General features: G+C 36.7%; 1 protein-coding gene across 1 annotated transcript in view; it reads left to right on the top strand.

Annotated features, from left to right (window-relative positions):
* Nucleotides 1-17,465, top strand: part of Rok (Rho associated coiled-coil containing protein kinase) — a 484,157-nt gene that overhangs the window by 206,959 nt on the left and 259,733 nt on the right. Inside the window, exon 14 of the mRNA XM_090392113.1 lies at nucleotides 6,048-6,087. Coding sequence (XP_090248239.1) covers nucleotides 6,048-6,087 — 40 coding nt within the window. The remainder of the gene's footprint in view (nucleotides 1-6,047; nucleotides 6,088-17,465) is intronic.

Raw genomic sequence — 17,465 nt, 5'->3', positions numbered from 1 at the left:
GAACTTAATATTCAGGATAGAAACCATGTCAGTTCTCGAGTAGCATTCTCCTGCACCACTGTGCTGTCTTCAAATGTATTATCTAATGGCAGTTCAGAGAATGTTGTTTCAGAGAAACATAGCCTTGAATGGAATTGCTGGAGGAATATAATCAAGAGATAGACCAAAAAGAACTTGGTTATGGTCTTTGAAGGAAAGGGCACAATTATTGAGCTTTGAAGATGACAGAAATGGCTTTATCATCATTTTATCCCGGGTTTTCATATTTTTCATATGTTCCTATTTATTTTGTTTAATTTCCTGTTGTTCATGTTTGACTTGTTCATGGGTGACAGTTTCATTACCTAGATCACTCTCTTTATTAGAGATCAAAAGTGATTTAAACAAGCACTATATTTGTTCTTTAGGACAGGTTCCTGGTTTATTTAACTCTTAGTCCATCCATGGTAATAATGAGATATATATTTACAGTCCTTTCATGGGTAGGATTCACATAAAATCAGAAATATAGTACTTTTTTTAGTAATTTTTATTTATTTTTACTGTAGTTCTTCAGGAAATTTAAGTATTATTTATTCATTCTTTCACACTTTCCACAGTGATTCGTGCATTGTTTTCAATTTTAGTTTTTTCCATCTTATAAATCATTAAGATTCTTCTTCTTCTTTGACACTACAGCCCCACATAGGGCCTTGGCCTCCCATTTTTGGATTTCATACTTCACTATGAGGTGGGGTCATTACCCCCATGCTCAACCATGTGTAATTGTCTGTGAAGCGTTGTGTTCCTAAGACGGTTTTTGCCTGCTTTGTGGAAGGAAAAACTCCAGAGAAACTGGGGAGAAAACCCTGCAGTCCATGCCAAGACCAGCTTACTTCACTATGTCTGAGAAAAATCATTAGCTCCTCATGTCAGCGACAAGAATCGAACGCAGGACACTTCTTTCCCAGGCATATGGTTGCAGAGCGCGTAACCACTCGGCTAACCGCACGGACTCATTAAGATTCTAGAAGGTCAAATGAACCAGTTATAATAGGATTGTGTTTAAAAAAAAATCCATTAAATCTTTATTTCATGATTTTCAGTATATACTTTCTGAAATTATTACCCTTTTTATAAAAAAATCTAAATCCTTATCTGTTATTAATGTTGTAGTAGCACAAGTTTTTAAATTTAATTTTTTAGTTATGGCATGGCAATATGGGAACATTTCTTGAGAAATTGGGCAATGTTAGCATTATAGCATTTATATAGCATTTAATTATGTCTGGTCCCACTGGAACTATCATTAGAAAAGCATAAAATGTGATTATGCTGTTGTATAAGACATTGATTTGGTGACTGGACCTAGATTACACATCACTTCTCTTGAATGCTGGAAAAAAGTCTAGAGGTAATTAAGATTGCATCAGATATGTGGTATGGGAGAACATGATTGAGACAAAATTAACGAGAAGAGATTAGATAGATGTAGAGAGCAATAAGTAATGTGGAAAAACAAGATGATCCCTGGAATTTATAATGGTGTTTCAACAAGGAAATGAGAAATACTTTTTTTTTTTTTTGCATTGAGTGCCAAATGTGTTGCTAGAGTACCATCTAGTAAATGTACCAGCTTTGTTAATGGAGGAGAAGAATGAAGCCATCCCTGGAATTTGTATAATGGTGTGGCAAGGAGTAGATTTTTTAGATGAAAGGTATGAGTTTAAGGTTTAATATTGTTAGTGCTCCCCTACCCTTTTTTTTTTTCTATCCAACTTTTTATTATATATATTCAGGGTGGTTCAAAATTCCATGTAAACTTTGAGGGGAGGTAGAGAACATCAAAATCAACCATATTCACATAGGAAAGTATGACCGGAAACGCAAATGGAAGGTACTAACAGGAACATAAAGATACAGAAATAACACAAGGCAGTAAGTAGTGTAAAAAAACTTATTAGGCATAACTGAACAGTTCGATAGTAGTCGGATACATAATATGGTGAATGAGGTGCATGTCTGCTATCTCAGCGTTCATAAAATGACGCATGTTCTTTGTACGACGGCAAAAGCTTGAACGAGGAATCCCCAATTGCGCACTTGGAGCACTGCCGAACAGCACCACCTATCACTTTCCGGTGGCGTTTCTGGTCATTCTTTCCTATGTGAATATGGTTGATTTTGATGTTCTCTACACCTCCCCTCAAAGTTTTTACGTGGAATTTTGAACCACCCTGTGTGTGTGTGTGTGTGTGTGTGTGTGTGTGTGTGTATTAATGCAAGAGTGAAAGGTTGTTTTTTCCTTCCTCTTTGGGCTGATATTGTGCAATCTTTAGAATGATACAGTTATCTTTATATTCGATAAAAATTTAAAAGTTGATGATCATATATATATATGATCATTAGTTACATTGACTCGGTGATTAGATTTCATCTTTTTTTGACTGACTGAAACTGAGTTTCGTTTCAGTTCTCAGTTTCAGTCGGTCAAAAAAAGATGAACATATATATATATATATATATATATATATTATAAAAATAGAGTTGAATGACTTAAACTGAGAGTTAAATAAAAACGGTTTAATAGTAAAACACGACTAGTTTCGGCTTATAACAGCCTTTATCAAGTGACATTATAAAAAAAAGAAAAAACACTAAACACCGAAGCTTAAAGAAACTATGGACAACATAGACAGTTTCTATACTTAATTAGGATGAAAATGTTGTAGTCGCATTTAAAGCTGTTCTTTCGTTTGTTGCATTGTTGGGAGAGTGCATGCTTGCATCATCACATGATTCCAGCACATGATTACAGCTGAATGATTATCTCGGAAGTTGTAGCTCAAGTTATTATTTAGATGTTCAGGGTCGAGGATGATTTCCCTAGATTCTACGATTTTTCTCTCCATTTCATTATGGCAACGAAAAATGTTGGTAGATCTGTCCCAGCAGACTGTATGACTTGGGTTATTATCATTAGGATCAGCTGAGAAAAGGATATGGCTTGATAAGGCACTGGCTTGTTGTCTCTTGTAAGCAATGTCCCTCATGTGTTCCTCCGTATGTAATTCAATGGATTTGTCCAGCTGGCCAAAATAAGGAATATCACAATCACACCATATTTTGTGCACACTAGGAGATTTAAGATGATGATGATGACAAGGTTTCGGGTGGCTTAGTAAGGAGTGGATTTTTGGAAGTGGAGTGAACAAAGTTCTGATATTGTATTTTTTTAGAACTTTGGCTAATTTTTGTGAAACTGAACTTATGTAAGGAATAGATATCTTGCCTTTAAATGTATTTATTTCTTTTGTGTGATGACTAGGAGGATTAAGAGGGAATTTTTCAATAATTCTTTTAGAATATCCATTAAGTAAGAAAGTAGTTTTGAGATAGTTGATTTCTTTATGAAGTTCATCTGGGTCATCAAGAAGAGAGTGAGCTCTATGTTCCAAGGTAGAAATTATTCCAAGTTTTTGGGGAGGGAAGTGATGGGACTGACTATGAAGATACCTGTTAGTATGTGTAGGCTTTCTATACATCGAAATTTTAAGTTTACCAGAAGAACGGGTCAGTTTTACATCTAGAAAAGGCAGGGAACTATCAATTTCAAGCTCGGCTGTGAACTTTATACTTGGATGTTGACTATTGAGATATTTAAGGAAATCTATAAGGGATTGATCACCAACAATCTCCCCCCCCCCCACAACAATATGGAGTGGTGAAAACACTATACAACAGGGCTAAACTAATCTGTTCTAACGACATGGCCCTAAACACTGAACTAAATCACATCCTCAACACTTTCTCAGCCAATGGCTACACCCCCCCCCCCCCCCCAAAAATCCAAAAAACATTAAAACCTACAACCCCCCCCCTTCCACAACAAGGATTAACTCTAAATCCATCAGCATTCTCTACATCCGTGACACCTCGGAAAAAATTACCAAAATCTTAAAAAAACATGACCTGACCTCCTGTTACAGGCCTTACAGAAAATTGGCATCCCTTATCCGCTCCACTAAAGACCAACCACTTCCCCTAGACCTACCTGGTGTATACCAGGTCCCTTGCAGTTGTAAACTGTCTTACTTTGGCCAAACAGGCAGGACAGCGAATATCAGAATTTCTGAACAGAAGGACTACACCGTTTTCACAAGTACAGCCATTCTGGTCTTGCAGACCATGCTCTGGAGGCATGCCACAGAATACGGTGGAAGAAAGCTATAGTAATACACCATAGCAAATAGAAATTCGAAAGACTATTTATGGAATCAGCCTCAGCCCTAAGCAACTCTCCAAACCTCAACAAATTTGGTTGTATATGGCTGCCCCATTGGGAGGCTTACATCAGCAGACGGCCAAGAACACCTACTTAGCCTGCTAGAGGGCACCATCAGGACTTTTAGGAGAACAATAGCTTCATCTCTTCATTCTCAGTTACTGTGTTGTATTGCTTACGTGCACGTGCCTTTTTTTTTAAGTTCCTTTTGAAGATGGCAATGTGACATTGCAGAAATATCGGAAATATTTATTAAAGTGTAATTTAATTTATATTCGTAGCTATGTTGTTCAATTCCTTAAGTAATTTAGTAATAAAAAATAAAAGTTATCTGCCTGTTTTTTGGCAATCAAATCTAAAAGTGGGTCACGGCCGTGCTATTTACGGAATGGTTCCATCGATGTTTTATTCCAGAGGTGAAAAAATACTTGGAGAGAGGAAGGATTACCATTTAAAGTTTTATTGATAATAGACAATGCTCCAGGGCACCCTGAGTCACTAGTCACCAAAGATGAAAATGTTCAAGTGGGTTTCTTCCCACCTAATATGACCTCATTGCTTCAGCCACTCGATCAAAGTGTCATTAGATGCTTCAAAGCCTCATATGCTCGGCAGGTTTTCTATATGATACATGCAATGGTTGAGGATTCTGCTGATGTTGGAGTCATGAGATGCTGGAAATCATTCACTATTGCAGATGCAATTGTATTCATCAAGGGAGCAATGGATGAATTGAAACCAGAAACGGTAACTGCATGCTGGAAGAATTTGTGGAGTGATGCTGTTCATAATTCCCAAGACGCCCCTGATATTAACACAGCATGGTAAATAGGTGGTGAGGGATTTGACGATATGATGATATTTGAAGAAAAATTGAATGATTACATAGCTGGACATCATGAGGTGCTTACTAACGAGGAGTTGAAAGATCTTGCCAAATCTTCTACAGAAGAAGATGTCAATGAGGATGAAAGTGAACAAGAACCACCAGCGTGGACACTCGGAAAATTTTCCACGATAGTTTGAATGGCTCAAACATTAAAGGAAAAGATAATGGATTATTTTTCCTTTATTTATTTCTCCTCATAGATTCTAAAGATGTAAAAATTATTTCATGATAATTTTAAATAAATATATAATATTATTATCAAGGCGCAATGGAACGTGTGCCCAAATGCAGTAGATACCATCCCTGGATAGTACAGGTGAAGTGGTGGTCTAGAAATTACCTCATTTAATAAATTAAAAAAAACAAAAACCTCTTTTTATAATTATTTATTTAGCTATACAATTTAGTGCATACATTATATATTAACTACATAACATATTCACTAAAGAACCCTACAGTCCTAGTGCATGAGACTAAGTCAATTTATTAATAATGTCCACCTTCAATTTTGCTATATATGTGCAAAAACTCTAGGTCTCACTAGTGGTTTGCTACTATCCGTGGTTTCAGATATCTGCGGAAGATGATAGAACTAAACTCCGTGGATATGGGGGGGGGGGGGGCTACTATATATATATATATAATGCCATAAAAATTTTTTTAAAAAAAGCACAAGCTCACGTAGATCACAATTACATGAGATTTTTACAATTATAGGATGTGTCACTATCTGAATGAAACTTCCTGCAGTGTCTCTGAGTCTTTGGATGCTTCTTATTACTAATATAATTGAAGGACTTCATGGTTGAGTGATTGGTGACATAGAATTTAAGAGACCTCTCTGGATAAGTGGTACTTGCAGACCTATTAATAATACAATATTTTAAATTTCAGGTTGCTTTCAAGAGGAGGTAAAAAGATAAACACCGATGAGGTACGATATAGTCAAACTTAACTTTTTTTTTTGTTGTTGTTTTTTGAAATTATGAATACATATATCTTCAGTTTATCTTTGAGTTTTGCTTTGTTAATTTATCTGCAGTTAGCACATTGATAAATTATACTGGTATCTACATATTATTTTATTTTTCTAAGCAAAAATTTACATCCAGCCATCTAAGTGTTGAAAAAGTTATAAAGAAGTAGAATAGTAGTAGAATTTTGTGTCTTGCTTTAAAATATGAATAGTCATACAAAGCATGGCAAGGAAAAAGTATCTTGGAGAGTTTGTTATTCTTGTTTAACTTTTCTTTGTACAATCTTTCTGATTTTAAAAAAAGAAAAAAAAAAGCTTTTTATAAGTGATCTGTTTAATGATCTGTTGAAGAAATTTCATGATCGGCCATACATATTATCATCAGATCTCTATGGAGTCTCAAGACTCATCAGGAGGTCCCACAGTCATATACATCGTTCATCATGTCATACCTTAAATACATTCACCATTTCAACACTCCTGGACAATACATTCCAGTTGCTTTTCATGCAAAAAATTTCCTTTTCAAACTGTATAAGACAGGTATGGATGGGGGGGGCATCCATACCTGTCTTATACAGTTTCTAGAGATGACCTCTTGTTTCCCCACCCTCCCCATTCTCTTTAAAACCTCTTCCATGTTAACTTTTTAACAACTGCGGTAGCAACTTATATGTCTCAGTCATATCCATGTCTCTCTTTCTATCCACCAGTGTCCACAAATTGCATTTTTGCAATATGTTTTCATGCCCAACATTCCAGGGACAGAAACCATCTTAGCCAGTCATCTCTGGACCCTTTTCAATATCTCTTTATCCATTTGAAAACCAGGTGACCAAATCTATGCACAGTAATCCAGCACATTGGTCAATGTCTTATACAATGGAACCGTGACATCCTTACTTCTACACATCACTGTCCTTTGCATCGTTGTCATAATCTGTGTACTGTCCTCACAGTTTTAGCAGTGTCCCTGAAATTTTGGGTTCATATGCACAATCAGATCCCTCCTGGTTTTCCTTTTCAGTCATTTCCAACTGTTGTTGACTTTGTAGGCATTGCCCACAAAGTATTCCTGGTGAGATTTTTACAGAGTAGTTCACCATTGCTACCCCTCCCCCCAATTTTATCTGGGCTCGGGACTGGCATATGGCTGGGACGTATTCATGACTGTAATCCATGTGTGTGTTCACGTGTCCGATTTGCCTGTTCGGGGGAATGAAAAACCCCGAGTTTCCAGGTGAAAAAACTACCTATGAGACCAACTAACTCACCTTTAGTCGAAAGAGAAGACCAGATAAAGGTTCCTCATGTCCCCAGATCCCTCATCTCCTCTAAAATATTTCCACCAATCTTATACTCTGCATCTCATCTTTGCTTCCAAATTTTAAAACCTTACACTTTGCAATCCACTCACTTGCCCATTCAGCTAGTACATTCAAGTCTTCTTACAAAGCCACAACATCTGCTCTACTTCCACAGTTCTCCCCAACTTTGCACCATCTGCAAACAACTACATATCATCATTCAGGCTCCCAGTAACAGATCCTTGGGGCATACTACTAGCAACTTTTCCTCCACAGACAACTTGCTGATACCTGTCAGACAACTAATCTCTAATCAGCACACTAATACATTTCAGTGCAAAATCTAGGTATGTTACTGTGTATGTATCACCCTTATCCAATGCATTTGTTACCTTGTTATAATAAGTAAATATATTTTGAAAGCATGATCTTCTATTAGCAAACTCGTGCTGATCATTAATGCTGCTGTGGTCATCCCAGTTCTAAATCTTGGTCCTGACTAATCTCTCTCTCTCTAACACTTTAACCATAGCTCCAGACATACAGATTGGCTTATAAATTCGAAGCCTTAGTCTTATTACCTCTCTTATGAAGTTGAACAGTTTTGCCCTCTTTTCACTCCTTTGGAATTTGGCTTAGTACAAGATTCACGTTAAAAAGGTATTTCAAAACTGTTAACTCCCTGGAAAATTCCCTCAGAACACACAGTGATATGTCATCAGACTCTACAACCTTATTATGTGTACTAAATTCTTTATATACCTCCTGCTCAATCACCAACAGTGTTTCCTCCCTTTCCACTGCATTCGTTCTGCATGGTCACATTCGCAATATTGAAATACCTTTATGAATTGTTTATTAAATACCTCAACTATATCCTCTAGTGGTTATCACTCTACTGTTTTTGCCAGTTGATATCATCCTTCCATAATCATTCTTTCTTCTGCTCCCCACATAATGAAGGAACTCTGAGATTTTTTTTTTTAGCTTCTTTAGCTAACTGCTGCTCATGCTGCACTTTTGCTATCCTTACCAAGCAAATTGCCTTCTTTATGTGTTCTTTGTACTCCTCATGCAGCTAGTTACTACCACTCTTCTTTTGCTACTTTCATAATACATTCTTCTGTTTCTTTTTCCATATTGCATACATTACCTCTTTCATCCACTTTACAGCTGTTCTGTTTAACTGCCTGACCACTGGAAAACATTCTGATATTGCCTCCATGAGATAGTTCTTGAGTAAGGCACAATAGCATTGATCTCTTTTCCATCCAGTTTATTGTTCCATGATATTGCTGCAAGCTGTCTCCTGACTTTGTCATAATCATCAGCCTTATAGTTTCACATATATCCTTTTCTCACAGAAGTTCTCATATGACTGGCCACTATCCAAATGATCACCTCTTGGTTACTTTCACCAACTGGATGAAGATTTATAATAACATTGTCTGATGGAGAATATCTCATACCCTTGATCCTCATGTTCTCTCTGTTACATGCCTGCCTAAGATAGTTGTCCTTCAAAAACTCCAGAAACTCTTATCTTTGCTTTGATATGCCATCTCTTCATTCCAGTCTATTCATTATAATTGAAATCATTCATAATGATCACTCTTGTCATATTTACCAGGCTAATTTGCCTATACATTTCCTTCCCCTGCCCTCCACTTTATCAGGTCTATTGCAATACCAAACTAAATATTTCATCCTGTCTACCTCTACCTCACACCATATTGCCTCAGAATCAGTGCCACTATTCATCCCTCATGTCACCACCTTAGATGGGCATGAATCCTCTGCTACTATTAACAGTATTTCTCCTCCCTTTCTGTCCTGTTAATATTTATGAAAAATATCATATCCATCTCTATTCCATACCCAACTAAATATTTCATTCTGTTCACCTCTACCTCATACCATATACTACCTCAGAACCACTGATAGGAGGTCAGGTTAATCATCTTTATTCAACTATGTCTCGCTTATTCTAACAATTTTGGGGTGAATAAACTCGATCAATGCAATGGTTTCATTCTCCTCATTTCAGATATTTTTGGTAATCAAACATAAATCATTTCTAGTTCTATAACAAGTCCTGCTGACACCACTTCTTGGATGTGAATTAATTTTCAAATTCCTGCCTTTTACATTGTATAATGCTAATGGTGTCTTAAGTGATCAAGTGCTGATCCCTCTTGTTTAATCGCCATATGACAAATCACTAGAGCGAGGTATCTGATACTTATATGGGATAGTTAAGCTAATCTTAAGGAGAGTTTAAGGAGGGAGAAATCTTATATAGATTCAAAAAAGCTTAGTGGTCTAATCAGGAGATTGAGAAACAAAAGCTATATTTAACTTTTCTGTTAATTGAAAGTTTTCTCTCTTCAGGTAAAAATGAATTTTGTGAGTACTTTGTTACAAAATTCATTTTGTAACAAAGTACAAAGGAGATGTTTAAGTTTGTTTCATTCTGAAAGGAGATGTTTAAGTTTGCTGGTCAAGAGTCACAGACTGCAAAAGTATTATCAACATAGTAGAAGACCTATATACACATTTCATTAAAATTATGGAGACTGCAACTGTATTAGGAATATTCCTTAATTTCCCAAACACGGGGAAAGGCTTATGTGTTCGTAGTCCACGTTAATTTGTTTTCACGGTATTGATGACAACACAGAATGATAAGAAAATAATTACTATTTATTAACTTATTTGCCGATATTTCACTGGTATCATATCCAGCATCTTCAGAGCACAAAAAACAGTTTGCCACAGTATGCGAAACAACAACAATCTGGTATAACAATGGGCTTAGTTTAAACAATTGTAACAGACAACACAAAGACTAAGGCCCTAATTAGGTGGCATCTATGCTGGGAAAGAAAAGGAAAAAAAAAAAAGGTGCTATTGATTAGATCTTAAAATGACTGTCTCCTAGGTTTTTGATTAATTTATATAGCCATACTTATTGAGGTTTGGAGTAGTTTTAGAGCTTCTGTTGATTCCAAAAACAATCTCTCTCTCTCTGACTTACAAAGACTTCTGTGTTTCACTTTTGTTTTCTTCCAATTGATCCTGTGTGAGGGGGGTATCTAAGGCATGATCTGCTAGACCCGACTTGCCATAATGACAGTGCTAGATGTATTTTTTTATGGAGCAATATCTCATATGTTCACTAAGGCAGATGTCCACAGTTCTTCCTGTCTGTTCATAGTAAGCCTGGTCTCAAGAACAGGACACTTCATAATCCTGGGTGTGATAAAGAAGAGATTTTGTCCTTGGGTGAATAGATGAGAGTTGCCGATTTGACTTAATGTTTAAATACGGTAAGTAGCTCGTGTTTATTAAGTACTCTAAATATCTTTTGAGCTCTGTGAATGTATAGAATGGTAAAATTTTTTCTGTAGTCTTGTGTGGTAGGCAATGGGGGAGAATTTTCTGGGGAGCATTTAGTATTTTTTCTATCCTATGAGGATCATGGAGAGAACAGACAAGAAATAATCAAAGCCTTATTGGTTGTGTTTGTCAATAGTCAGATTGAATGTGTGACTATTCACAATTGTTTTGGTACATATTCATTCTAGTTGCGATAAAAAAAAAAAAAAAAAAACTGTAGAGGGATTTTAAATAAAAGTAGGCATTTTGTTTTTATTAGGTATATTCAGTAAATACCAATTGCTTTGAAAAGGAAATGATATGTAGAAGTTTTAAAAAAGAATGAAAATCAAGCAGCATTGTGATGTAAACTGCAGACTCAAATATTATTGGAGAAAAGTGAAACAGTTAGAAAAAAGGAAATCCTGTAGAAACTTAATGGGCAAAATCTGAAGAAAAGATGGTTGATTGACTTGCCATATCATTAACACACACACTAAGAAGGTGTGACATAATTTTGGAACAAATTGCTTCAGCTCTCTGAGTTAAGTGTTTTTTAGGATACCATACTGTTGAGATGGGTGATAGTGTGACTGTTCGTGCAAATATCTCCCTATATGTGTGGGTTTTCTATAACACATATTTACATACATCAAAAATCACCAAGGGAAAATTGCAAAAGGTCATTTTTTAGGGAAAGACAATGTATCCTGTTGTATTAATTAAAAAAACTTTAATTAATACTTCCTATATTTTGGTAATGTTACATTACCATCTTCAGGGAAACATAAAATTAATGATATGTGCATGCAAACACTGAACAAATATGGCTGAAGACAACAACTGAAGTTGGTCCTAGAGTCCTAAAAGGTGCCACCTAGTGGGCTAAATTGGGGTGGTAGTCTTGGCTGTTGGGGCTGATGTTCTAAGAATGCAAGCTTCCCATATTTGGGGCTGTTCAGTGTTAGTGTCTGCATGCACATATCATTAATTTTATGTTCCCTGAAGATGGTAATGTAATATTACCAAAATATAGGAAGTATTAATTAAAGTTTTTATAATTAATATAACAGTATACGTTGCCTTTCCCTACAAATTGACAGTTATGTATCACCAACGTATAAGTTTATCTACAAGAAAAGGTAATTTATTTGTGACTGTGGCCTCACTGTTAGCACCAGCAGTGATGGAACAGAGAAGTTAGAAAGGGCAGATGTCATTAATTATAAAGAAAAAGCTAGTTCTTGTTAGGAATCTAAAACAGCAAAGAAGGAAATGAAATACAGAAAATGTCTTGGAAAATTTGTTGAAAAAGACCCATCTAATAATAATGTTAATTACTTGCTGGGTTTCTTTGTGACTTGAACTGCTCACTAATGACACCAATAGATTTCACTACAAAGATGGGTATAATTTACATGGAGAGAACAGACAAGAAATAATCAAAGCCTTATTGGTTGTGTTTGTCAATAGTCAGATTGAATGTGTGACTATTCACAATTGTTTTGGTACGTATTCATTCTAGTTGCGATAAAAAAAAAAAAAAAACTGTAGAGGGATTTTAAATAAAAGTAGGCATTTTGTTTTTATTAGGTATATTCAGTAAATACCAATTGCTTTGAATAGGAAATGATATGTAGAAGTTTTAAAAAAGAATGAAAATCAAGCAGCATTGTGATGTAAACTGCAGACTCAAATATTATTGGAGAAAAGTGAAACAGTTAGAAAAAAGGAAATCCTGTAGAAACTTAATGGGCAAAATCTGAAGAAAAGATGGTTGATTGACTTGCCATGGAAACCATGTGATGATGCTTCCAAAATAAAAAAAATCAAAGCTACATGATGGACTGAAGAAGTTAAAGAGGAGATCCGATAAACAAAAATCTATCTCAAAAGTTCCTTGCAGATAAGTCAGCATGTCCTGCTCTTAATATCGGCCAATGCAAACACTGGCAGATAATGTATAGTCATGTCTGCAGCATGAAGCAAAGATGTTGGCAACAAAGCTGAGTGATGACAGAGGACTTCAAGTCTTGCTATCACAGATAGACCTACTGAAGCTTTAACATGCTGAAACTGAAATCTGGACATTTCAGAAAAGAACAAGAGCTTTCAATGTGATTTTTGTTGCTAGTGGACTCATGCCAAGATCGATAATTAGTGCTCAAATTCCTAAGCAACCTCAGCTAGATGTTTTTCTGTCTCCTGTGCCTCTCCTCTGTTAAACATTTCCTAAACCTTGGAACGTGCACAGACAGCCTGGAGCAATATCTCATCAGACTTAATGAAACTTTCTCCTGAAAATTGATGTAATTGAAAGAGCTTTCGCTTGATGTAATTTATGATTGGTGGCTCAATTCTTAACAAGTTTTGCAATGCCATATCAGTTCACGATTCAGGCAGAAAAAAAATAATTTCCATTCTGCAACTGCCACAATGCTAAATGACAACATTTGTAGATTCATTGAACAGTGCAATTTTGACCTCAAGAAAATCATCAGGTGTCACCACTTTGGGCCTGTGATTACATTGGGCGATGGAATGAATTTCCTGCACTTAATAAAAGCGACCCCCCCCCCCTTGTCGTTTATGAGCCTGGCCATGTGCAGCAGGAACAAGACCAGTTACGATGACAACAACTGGAAGAAAATGTTTATAGTGAGATGAAGCGTGGACAATCAGTTATAAAGAAGAAAAACTAGTAACAAATTCAAATACTGCAAATAACCAGACACTACATAAGGAATGTGTGGAACCCATATAGTCAACAGCAAATTTCACATAACCTTCCAGATCTGTTTCACAAATATATGTAGTCTCAGTTCCAATCTTAATGATGTTTGCTTCCACCTACAATCTGCAAAACCTCAACTACTTTTCCTAACAGAAACTCATATCTCAGCCTCCTCAAATACTTCTCATCTCTGCTTTCCTAGTTACCCACCTCTTTGATTACTTTTGTCTCAGAGCATGAGGTTTATGCATATGTTTGCTTTGGTATACTATGCCAGAGAATATCCAACCTAGAATCTCCCAGTTTTGATCTCTTCTGGCTAAAAATCACTCTACCCTATTCTCTCAAAAGTTCATATGCTGTCTCTACTGTTCTCCTAATGTCAACAACCATTCTGAACTTTTCAATTTCCTTTTCCTAAATGTTGATTTTGTTCAATCTAACTTTTCTAACAATGAAATCATCTTCTTCAGAGACTTCAGTGTTCACAACACCAGCTGGCTGAGACATTTGCAATCACAAATGATGATCTCACACAAATTATTCAGATGTCCACTGGAATACCAAACAACCTCAACCAACACAACCATAAAAGGACAATAGAAGTCGACCTGTCAAACTACTTATTTATTTGTATGGGGTTCTCCCCTTTCCTCCCCTGTCCCTTAGGATGGGTTGAGCTCTTGTAATGAGGAATTAAGTATGTATTTTATGAGTGTAGATCTGTGTGTGTGTGTGTGTGTGTGTGTGTGTGTGTGTGTGTGTGTGTGTATGTGTTCACAGGGTCAGTTTTCCTGTTCTGAGGGACGAAAAACTATAGTTTCTGGGTGAAAACAACCTTCTAACTCCTTATGAGTCTGACTAACTTACCTTTAGTCGACAGAGACCAAATAAAGGTTCCTCAAGTAATGGACAGGAATTGAACCCAGAAATTGAATCCACCAATACAAATTCTGCTATTCAAGACCCACAGCTTGATCTCGTAGCTTATATCACCCACTACTGGACATGTACTATGGAAACGTGCTATCGCGCTTGACATTTCCAAAGCTTTTGACCATGTGTGACATCGAGGCATACTAAACAAATTGCCATCGTTTGGTTTTTCTGCCGCCCCTCTGTAATTGGATAGCCAGCTTTCTAGTCATTTGCTCTGAGTCATGGTAGATGGATGCTTCTCTTCGAGCTTCACCGCCAGTGCTGGAGTGCCTCAAGACTCTGTCCCTGCTTTCTTTCTTCTGTGCATAAATGACCCTGTCCTATTCACAGCTTTGCAGACAATAGGACTCTCCACTCATCTGCTCATTTGACATGCAGTGCTTTGACATCCCAGGCTACAAGATCAACTACAACTAGTGCCTTAAACATTAATTTACATATCCTTCAATAGGGCAAGGACAACCATGTCATGTTCAATGCCACCAAAATAGTCTTGCCTTTTCTCTCACAGAAGAGATCCCCGTTCATCTACCCTTATCCTTAATAATATACAAATCACCAGACAAGATCAGATCTCTTTGCATGGACTTTGCTCTCCTTACATTCACCTCCAGTCTTTCTTGGCATAAATACATCAATAGCCTCTTCAGCATCCAAAAATCTTGCATTCTCTTTTGTTCAAGAGAGTATTTTACACCCAATCAACTCTTAACTATATATAAATCACAAATCTCCCCATGTTTGGGGTGGTGCATCTAAAACTTCCCTTAAAATCCTTGACTACTTAGGCAGGCAGTTAGGCTATAGATCCTTCTCTTACATTTTCACTTTATCTCACAAGTACAATGTGTCAGCACTGTGTCTCTTCTACAAGTATACTTCCATGGTCACTACTCCAGTTAATTGGCAACCATTATTTCTCCACTTTCTATTGCATTTATTTTAATACAAGAGCAGGAGCTGCTCAGCTATCTTTTACTGTGCAACTGCAAATGCACTGAACTTGCTTCTATTCTTCCTCTTTTATTCTGCCCACTCTGTCCTCTCTAATAGCCTTCCTCATGATGTATTTCCAAACAACTACAACCTGGAACTCTTAAAAAAAAATCAGTATACTCTATCTCAGTCCTTATCTGCATCCTACGCATGGCACTGATGTGCTTATGGGTCCCTCAACCTCTCGTGTATGGGATTAATATTAAAAAAAAAAAAAATTCCCAACCACACTGGATCTCTTTCTCTAAGTATGCTGTGAATGGTGTCTATCATCCAGGTAGCTCAATCTGCAACCTAGTGTAGCTCTCTTCCCTCATGAAGCAACACATACAACCACTTACATCCATGCATTGTATGGCATTATCTTCATATATATAATATGAAGATAATGATAAAGATTTATTTTCCTGATCAGATTAGCATTTCCAGCCATCCTAGCCAAACTTTTGTGCAGAACGAATCACTGAAACCTTATTGGCAGGGAAAATTTTATTTCCCGATTCACCCTAAATTCCCATCCCATGTCTGAGCCCTGGTTTCTCACAGGTTTCAAAGCTGTAGTACAAAAGAAGGGTCAACATACTTGGCTTTCATCCAAAACTCCATCTTCTTATACTGTTTACACTAAAGCCTGTAATAGCTGCAAGAAAATTATCAATACATCAGACACTGACTTTGAGAGAGCTGAAAGCAGGAAACTTGCATGTTGTGTGAATGGCAGCCATTCCTTCTGGTCTCTAGCCAAAGGTATTGGCTGTTAACTTCTGCCCAATGCTATTCCCACCACTGTTACACTAGATGGTACTATTGCAGTATCATCCACAGAAAAACCAACTTTCTGGCTTCCTACTTCTCCAATTTTTGCATAGCTGATCATGGTAAATGCCCCTCAGCCATTCCAAACACTAAACATCCTGTTTGACCTTTCACCGAAAAGAGATTAAAATTTTTTTTGATCCAAATGTATTCTTGATTTGATTTTTATGCCACAAGGACATCAAAGGTCATATCTTCACTAGGACACAGGTTATATATAGCAGTACATGTGGTAAATGGTTAATAGGACAATCATAAACATCGATTCTTTTAGTGGGATTCGAACCTGCAGCCTCTTGGCCAAATATATACCAAAAAAGTCTCTGTCCCTAATGACATTCTTCCATTTGTTCTAAAGGTCTGTGCTTCAGAGTTGACTCCCAGTTTCTTATTCCACTGGTATCTATTCTACAGTCTGGAAAGTAGCCCATATACAACCTATTCCTAAGAAGGGTGACAAATCTTTACCTTCAAGCTACTTGGATTTTTCTCACCTCAGTTCTTTCTAAAGTAATGGAAAGAACCGTCATAACCCAACTCCTACTTTGAAGGCTCTGATCTAATAAATGACTGTCAATATGGATTTCGTCACTGCTGATCAACAGAGGATCTACTTACCTATGTCACACATCTCTAGACAAACTTCAAAGTATTCATCAGTGGGATTTGGATAACCTTTTTCAACATCAGTGCTAGCAAAACACTAAAGAAGAACCTGTTTTTTTTTTTTTTTTTTTTTTTTTTTTTTTTTCAGTCCTCCTTTGACAATACTGAAATCTCCATTCAAGATGAGGTTTACCTTCTGGAGGTAACTCTAACCTCAAAGCTCTCTCTTGGCACAAACACATTACAAATATTGCATTCTCTGCATTCAAAAAAAGTGGTTTTCTCTTTCACTTGAGGTATTTAACTCCAAACAGCTCCTAATCCTATACAAATCAGAAATCCACCTGACCATTGAATACTGCTCTCACAACTGGGGTGGTGACCCCTAAGAGCTTCCTATAATTTATGAATTCTGTACAGAAAAGGGCAGTTAGATTGTTTGATGACTTCTCTCACTAATATATTCCACTCATTTTCACACAGGTGTTCGGTTTCTGCAGTTTGCATCTTCTATAAGATGTGTACAGCAGCTTCTCCAAACCCACAGAACAAATTCATCC

This window comes from Typopeltis vanoorti, chromosome 4 (assembly GCF_054136105.1).
Source record: "Typopeltis vanoorti isolate ZY-2024b chromosome 4, IOZ_Tvanoo_1.0, whole genome shotgun sequence".
NCBI classification, from domain to species: domain Eukaryota; kingdom Metazoa; phylum Arthropoda; class Arachnida; order Uropygi; family Thelyphonidae; genus Typopeltis; species Typopeltis vanoorti.
Note: the sequence above shows the minus strand (reverse complement) of the source record. Positions and strands in the feature narration are given on the sequence as shown.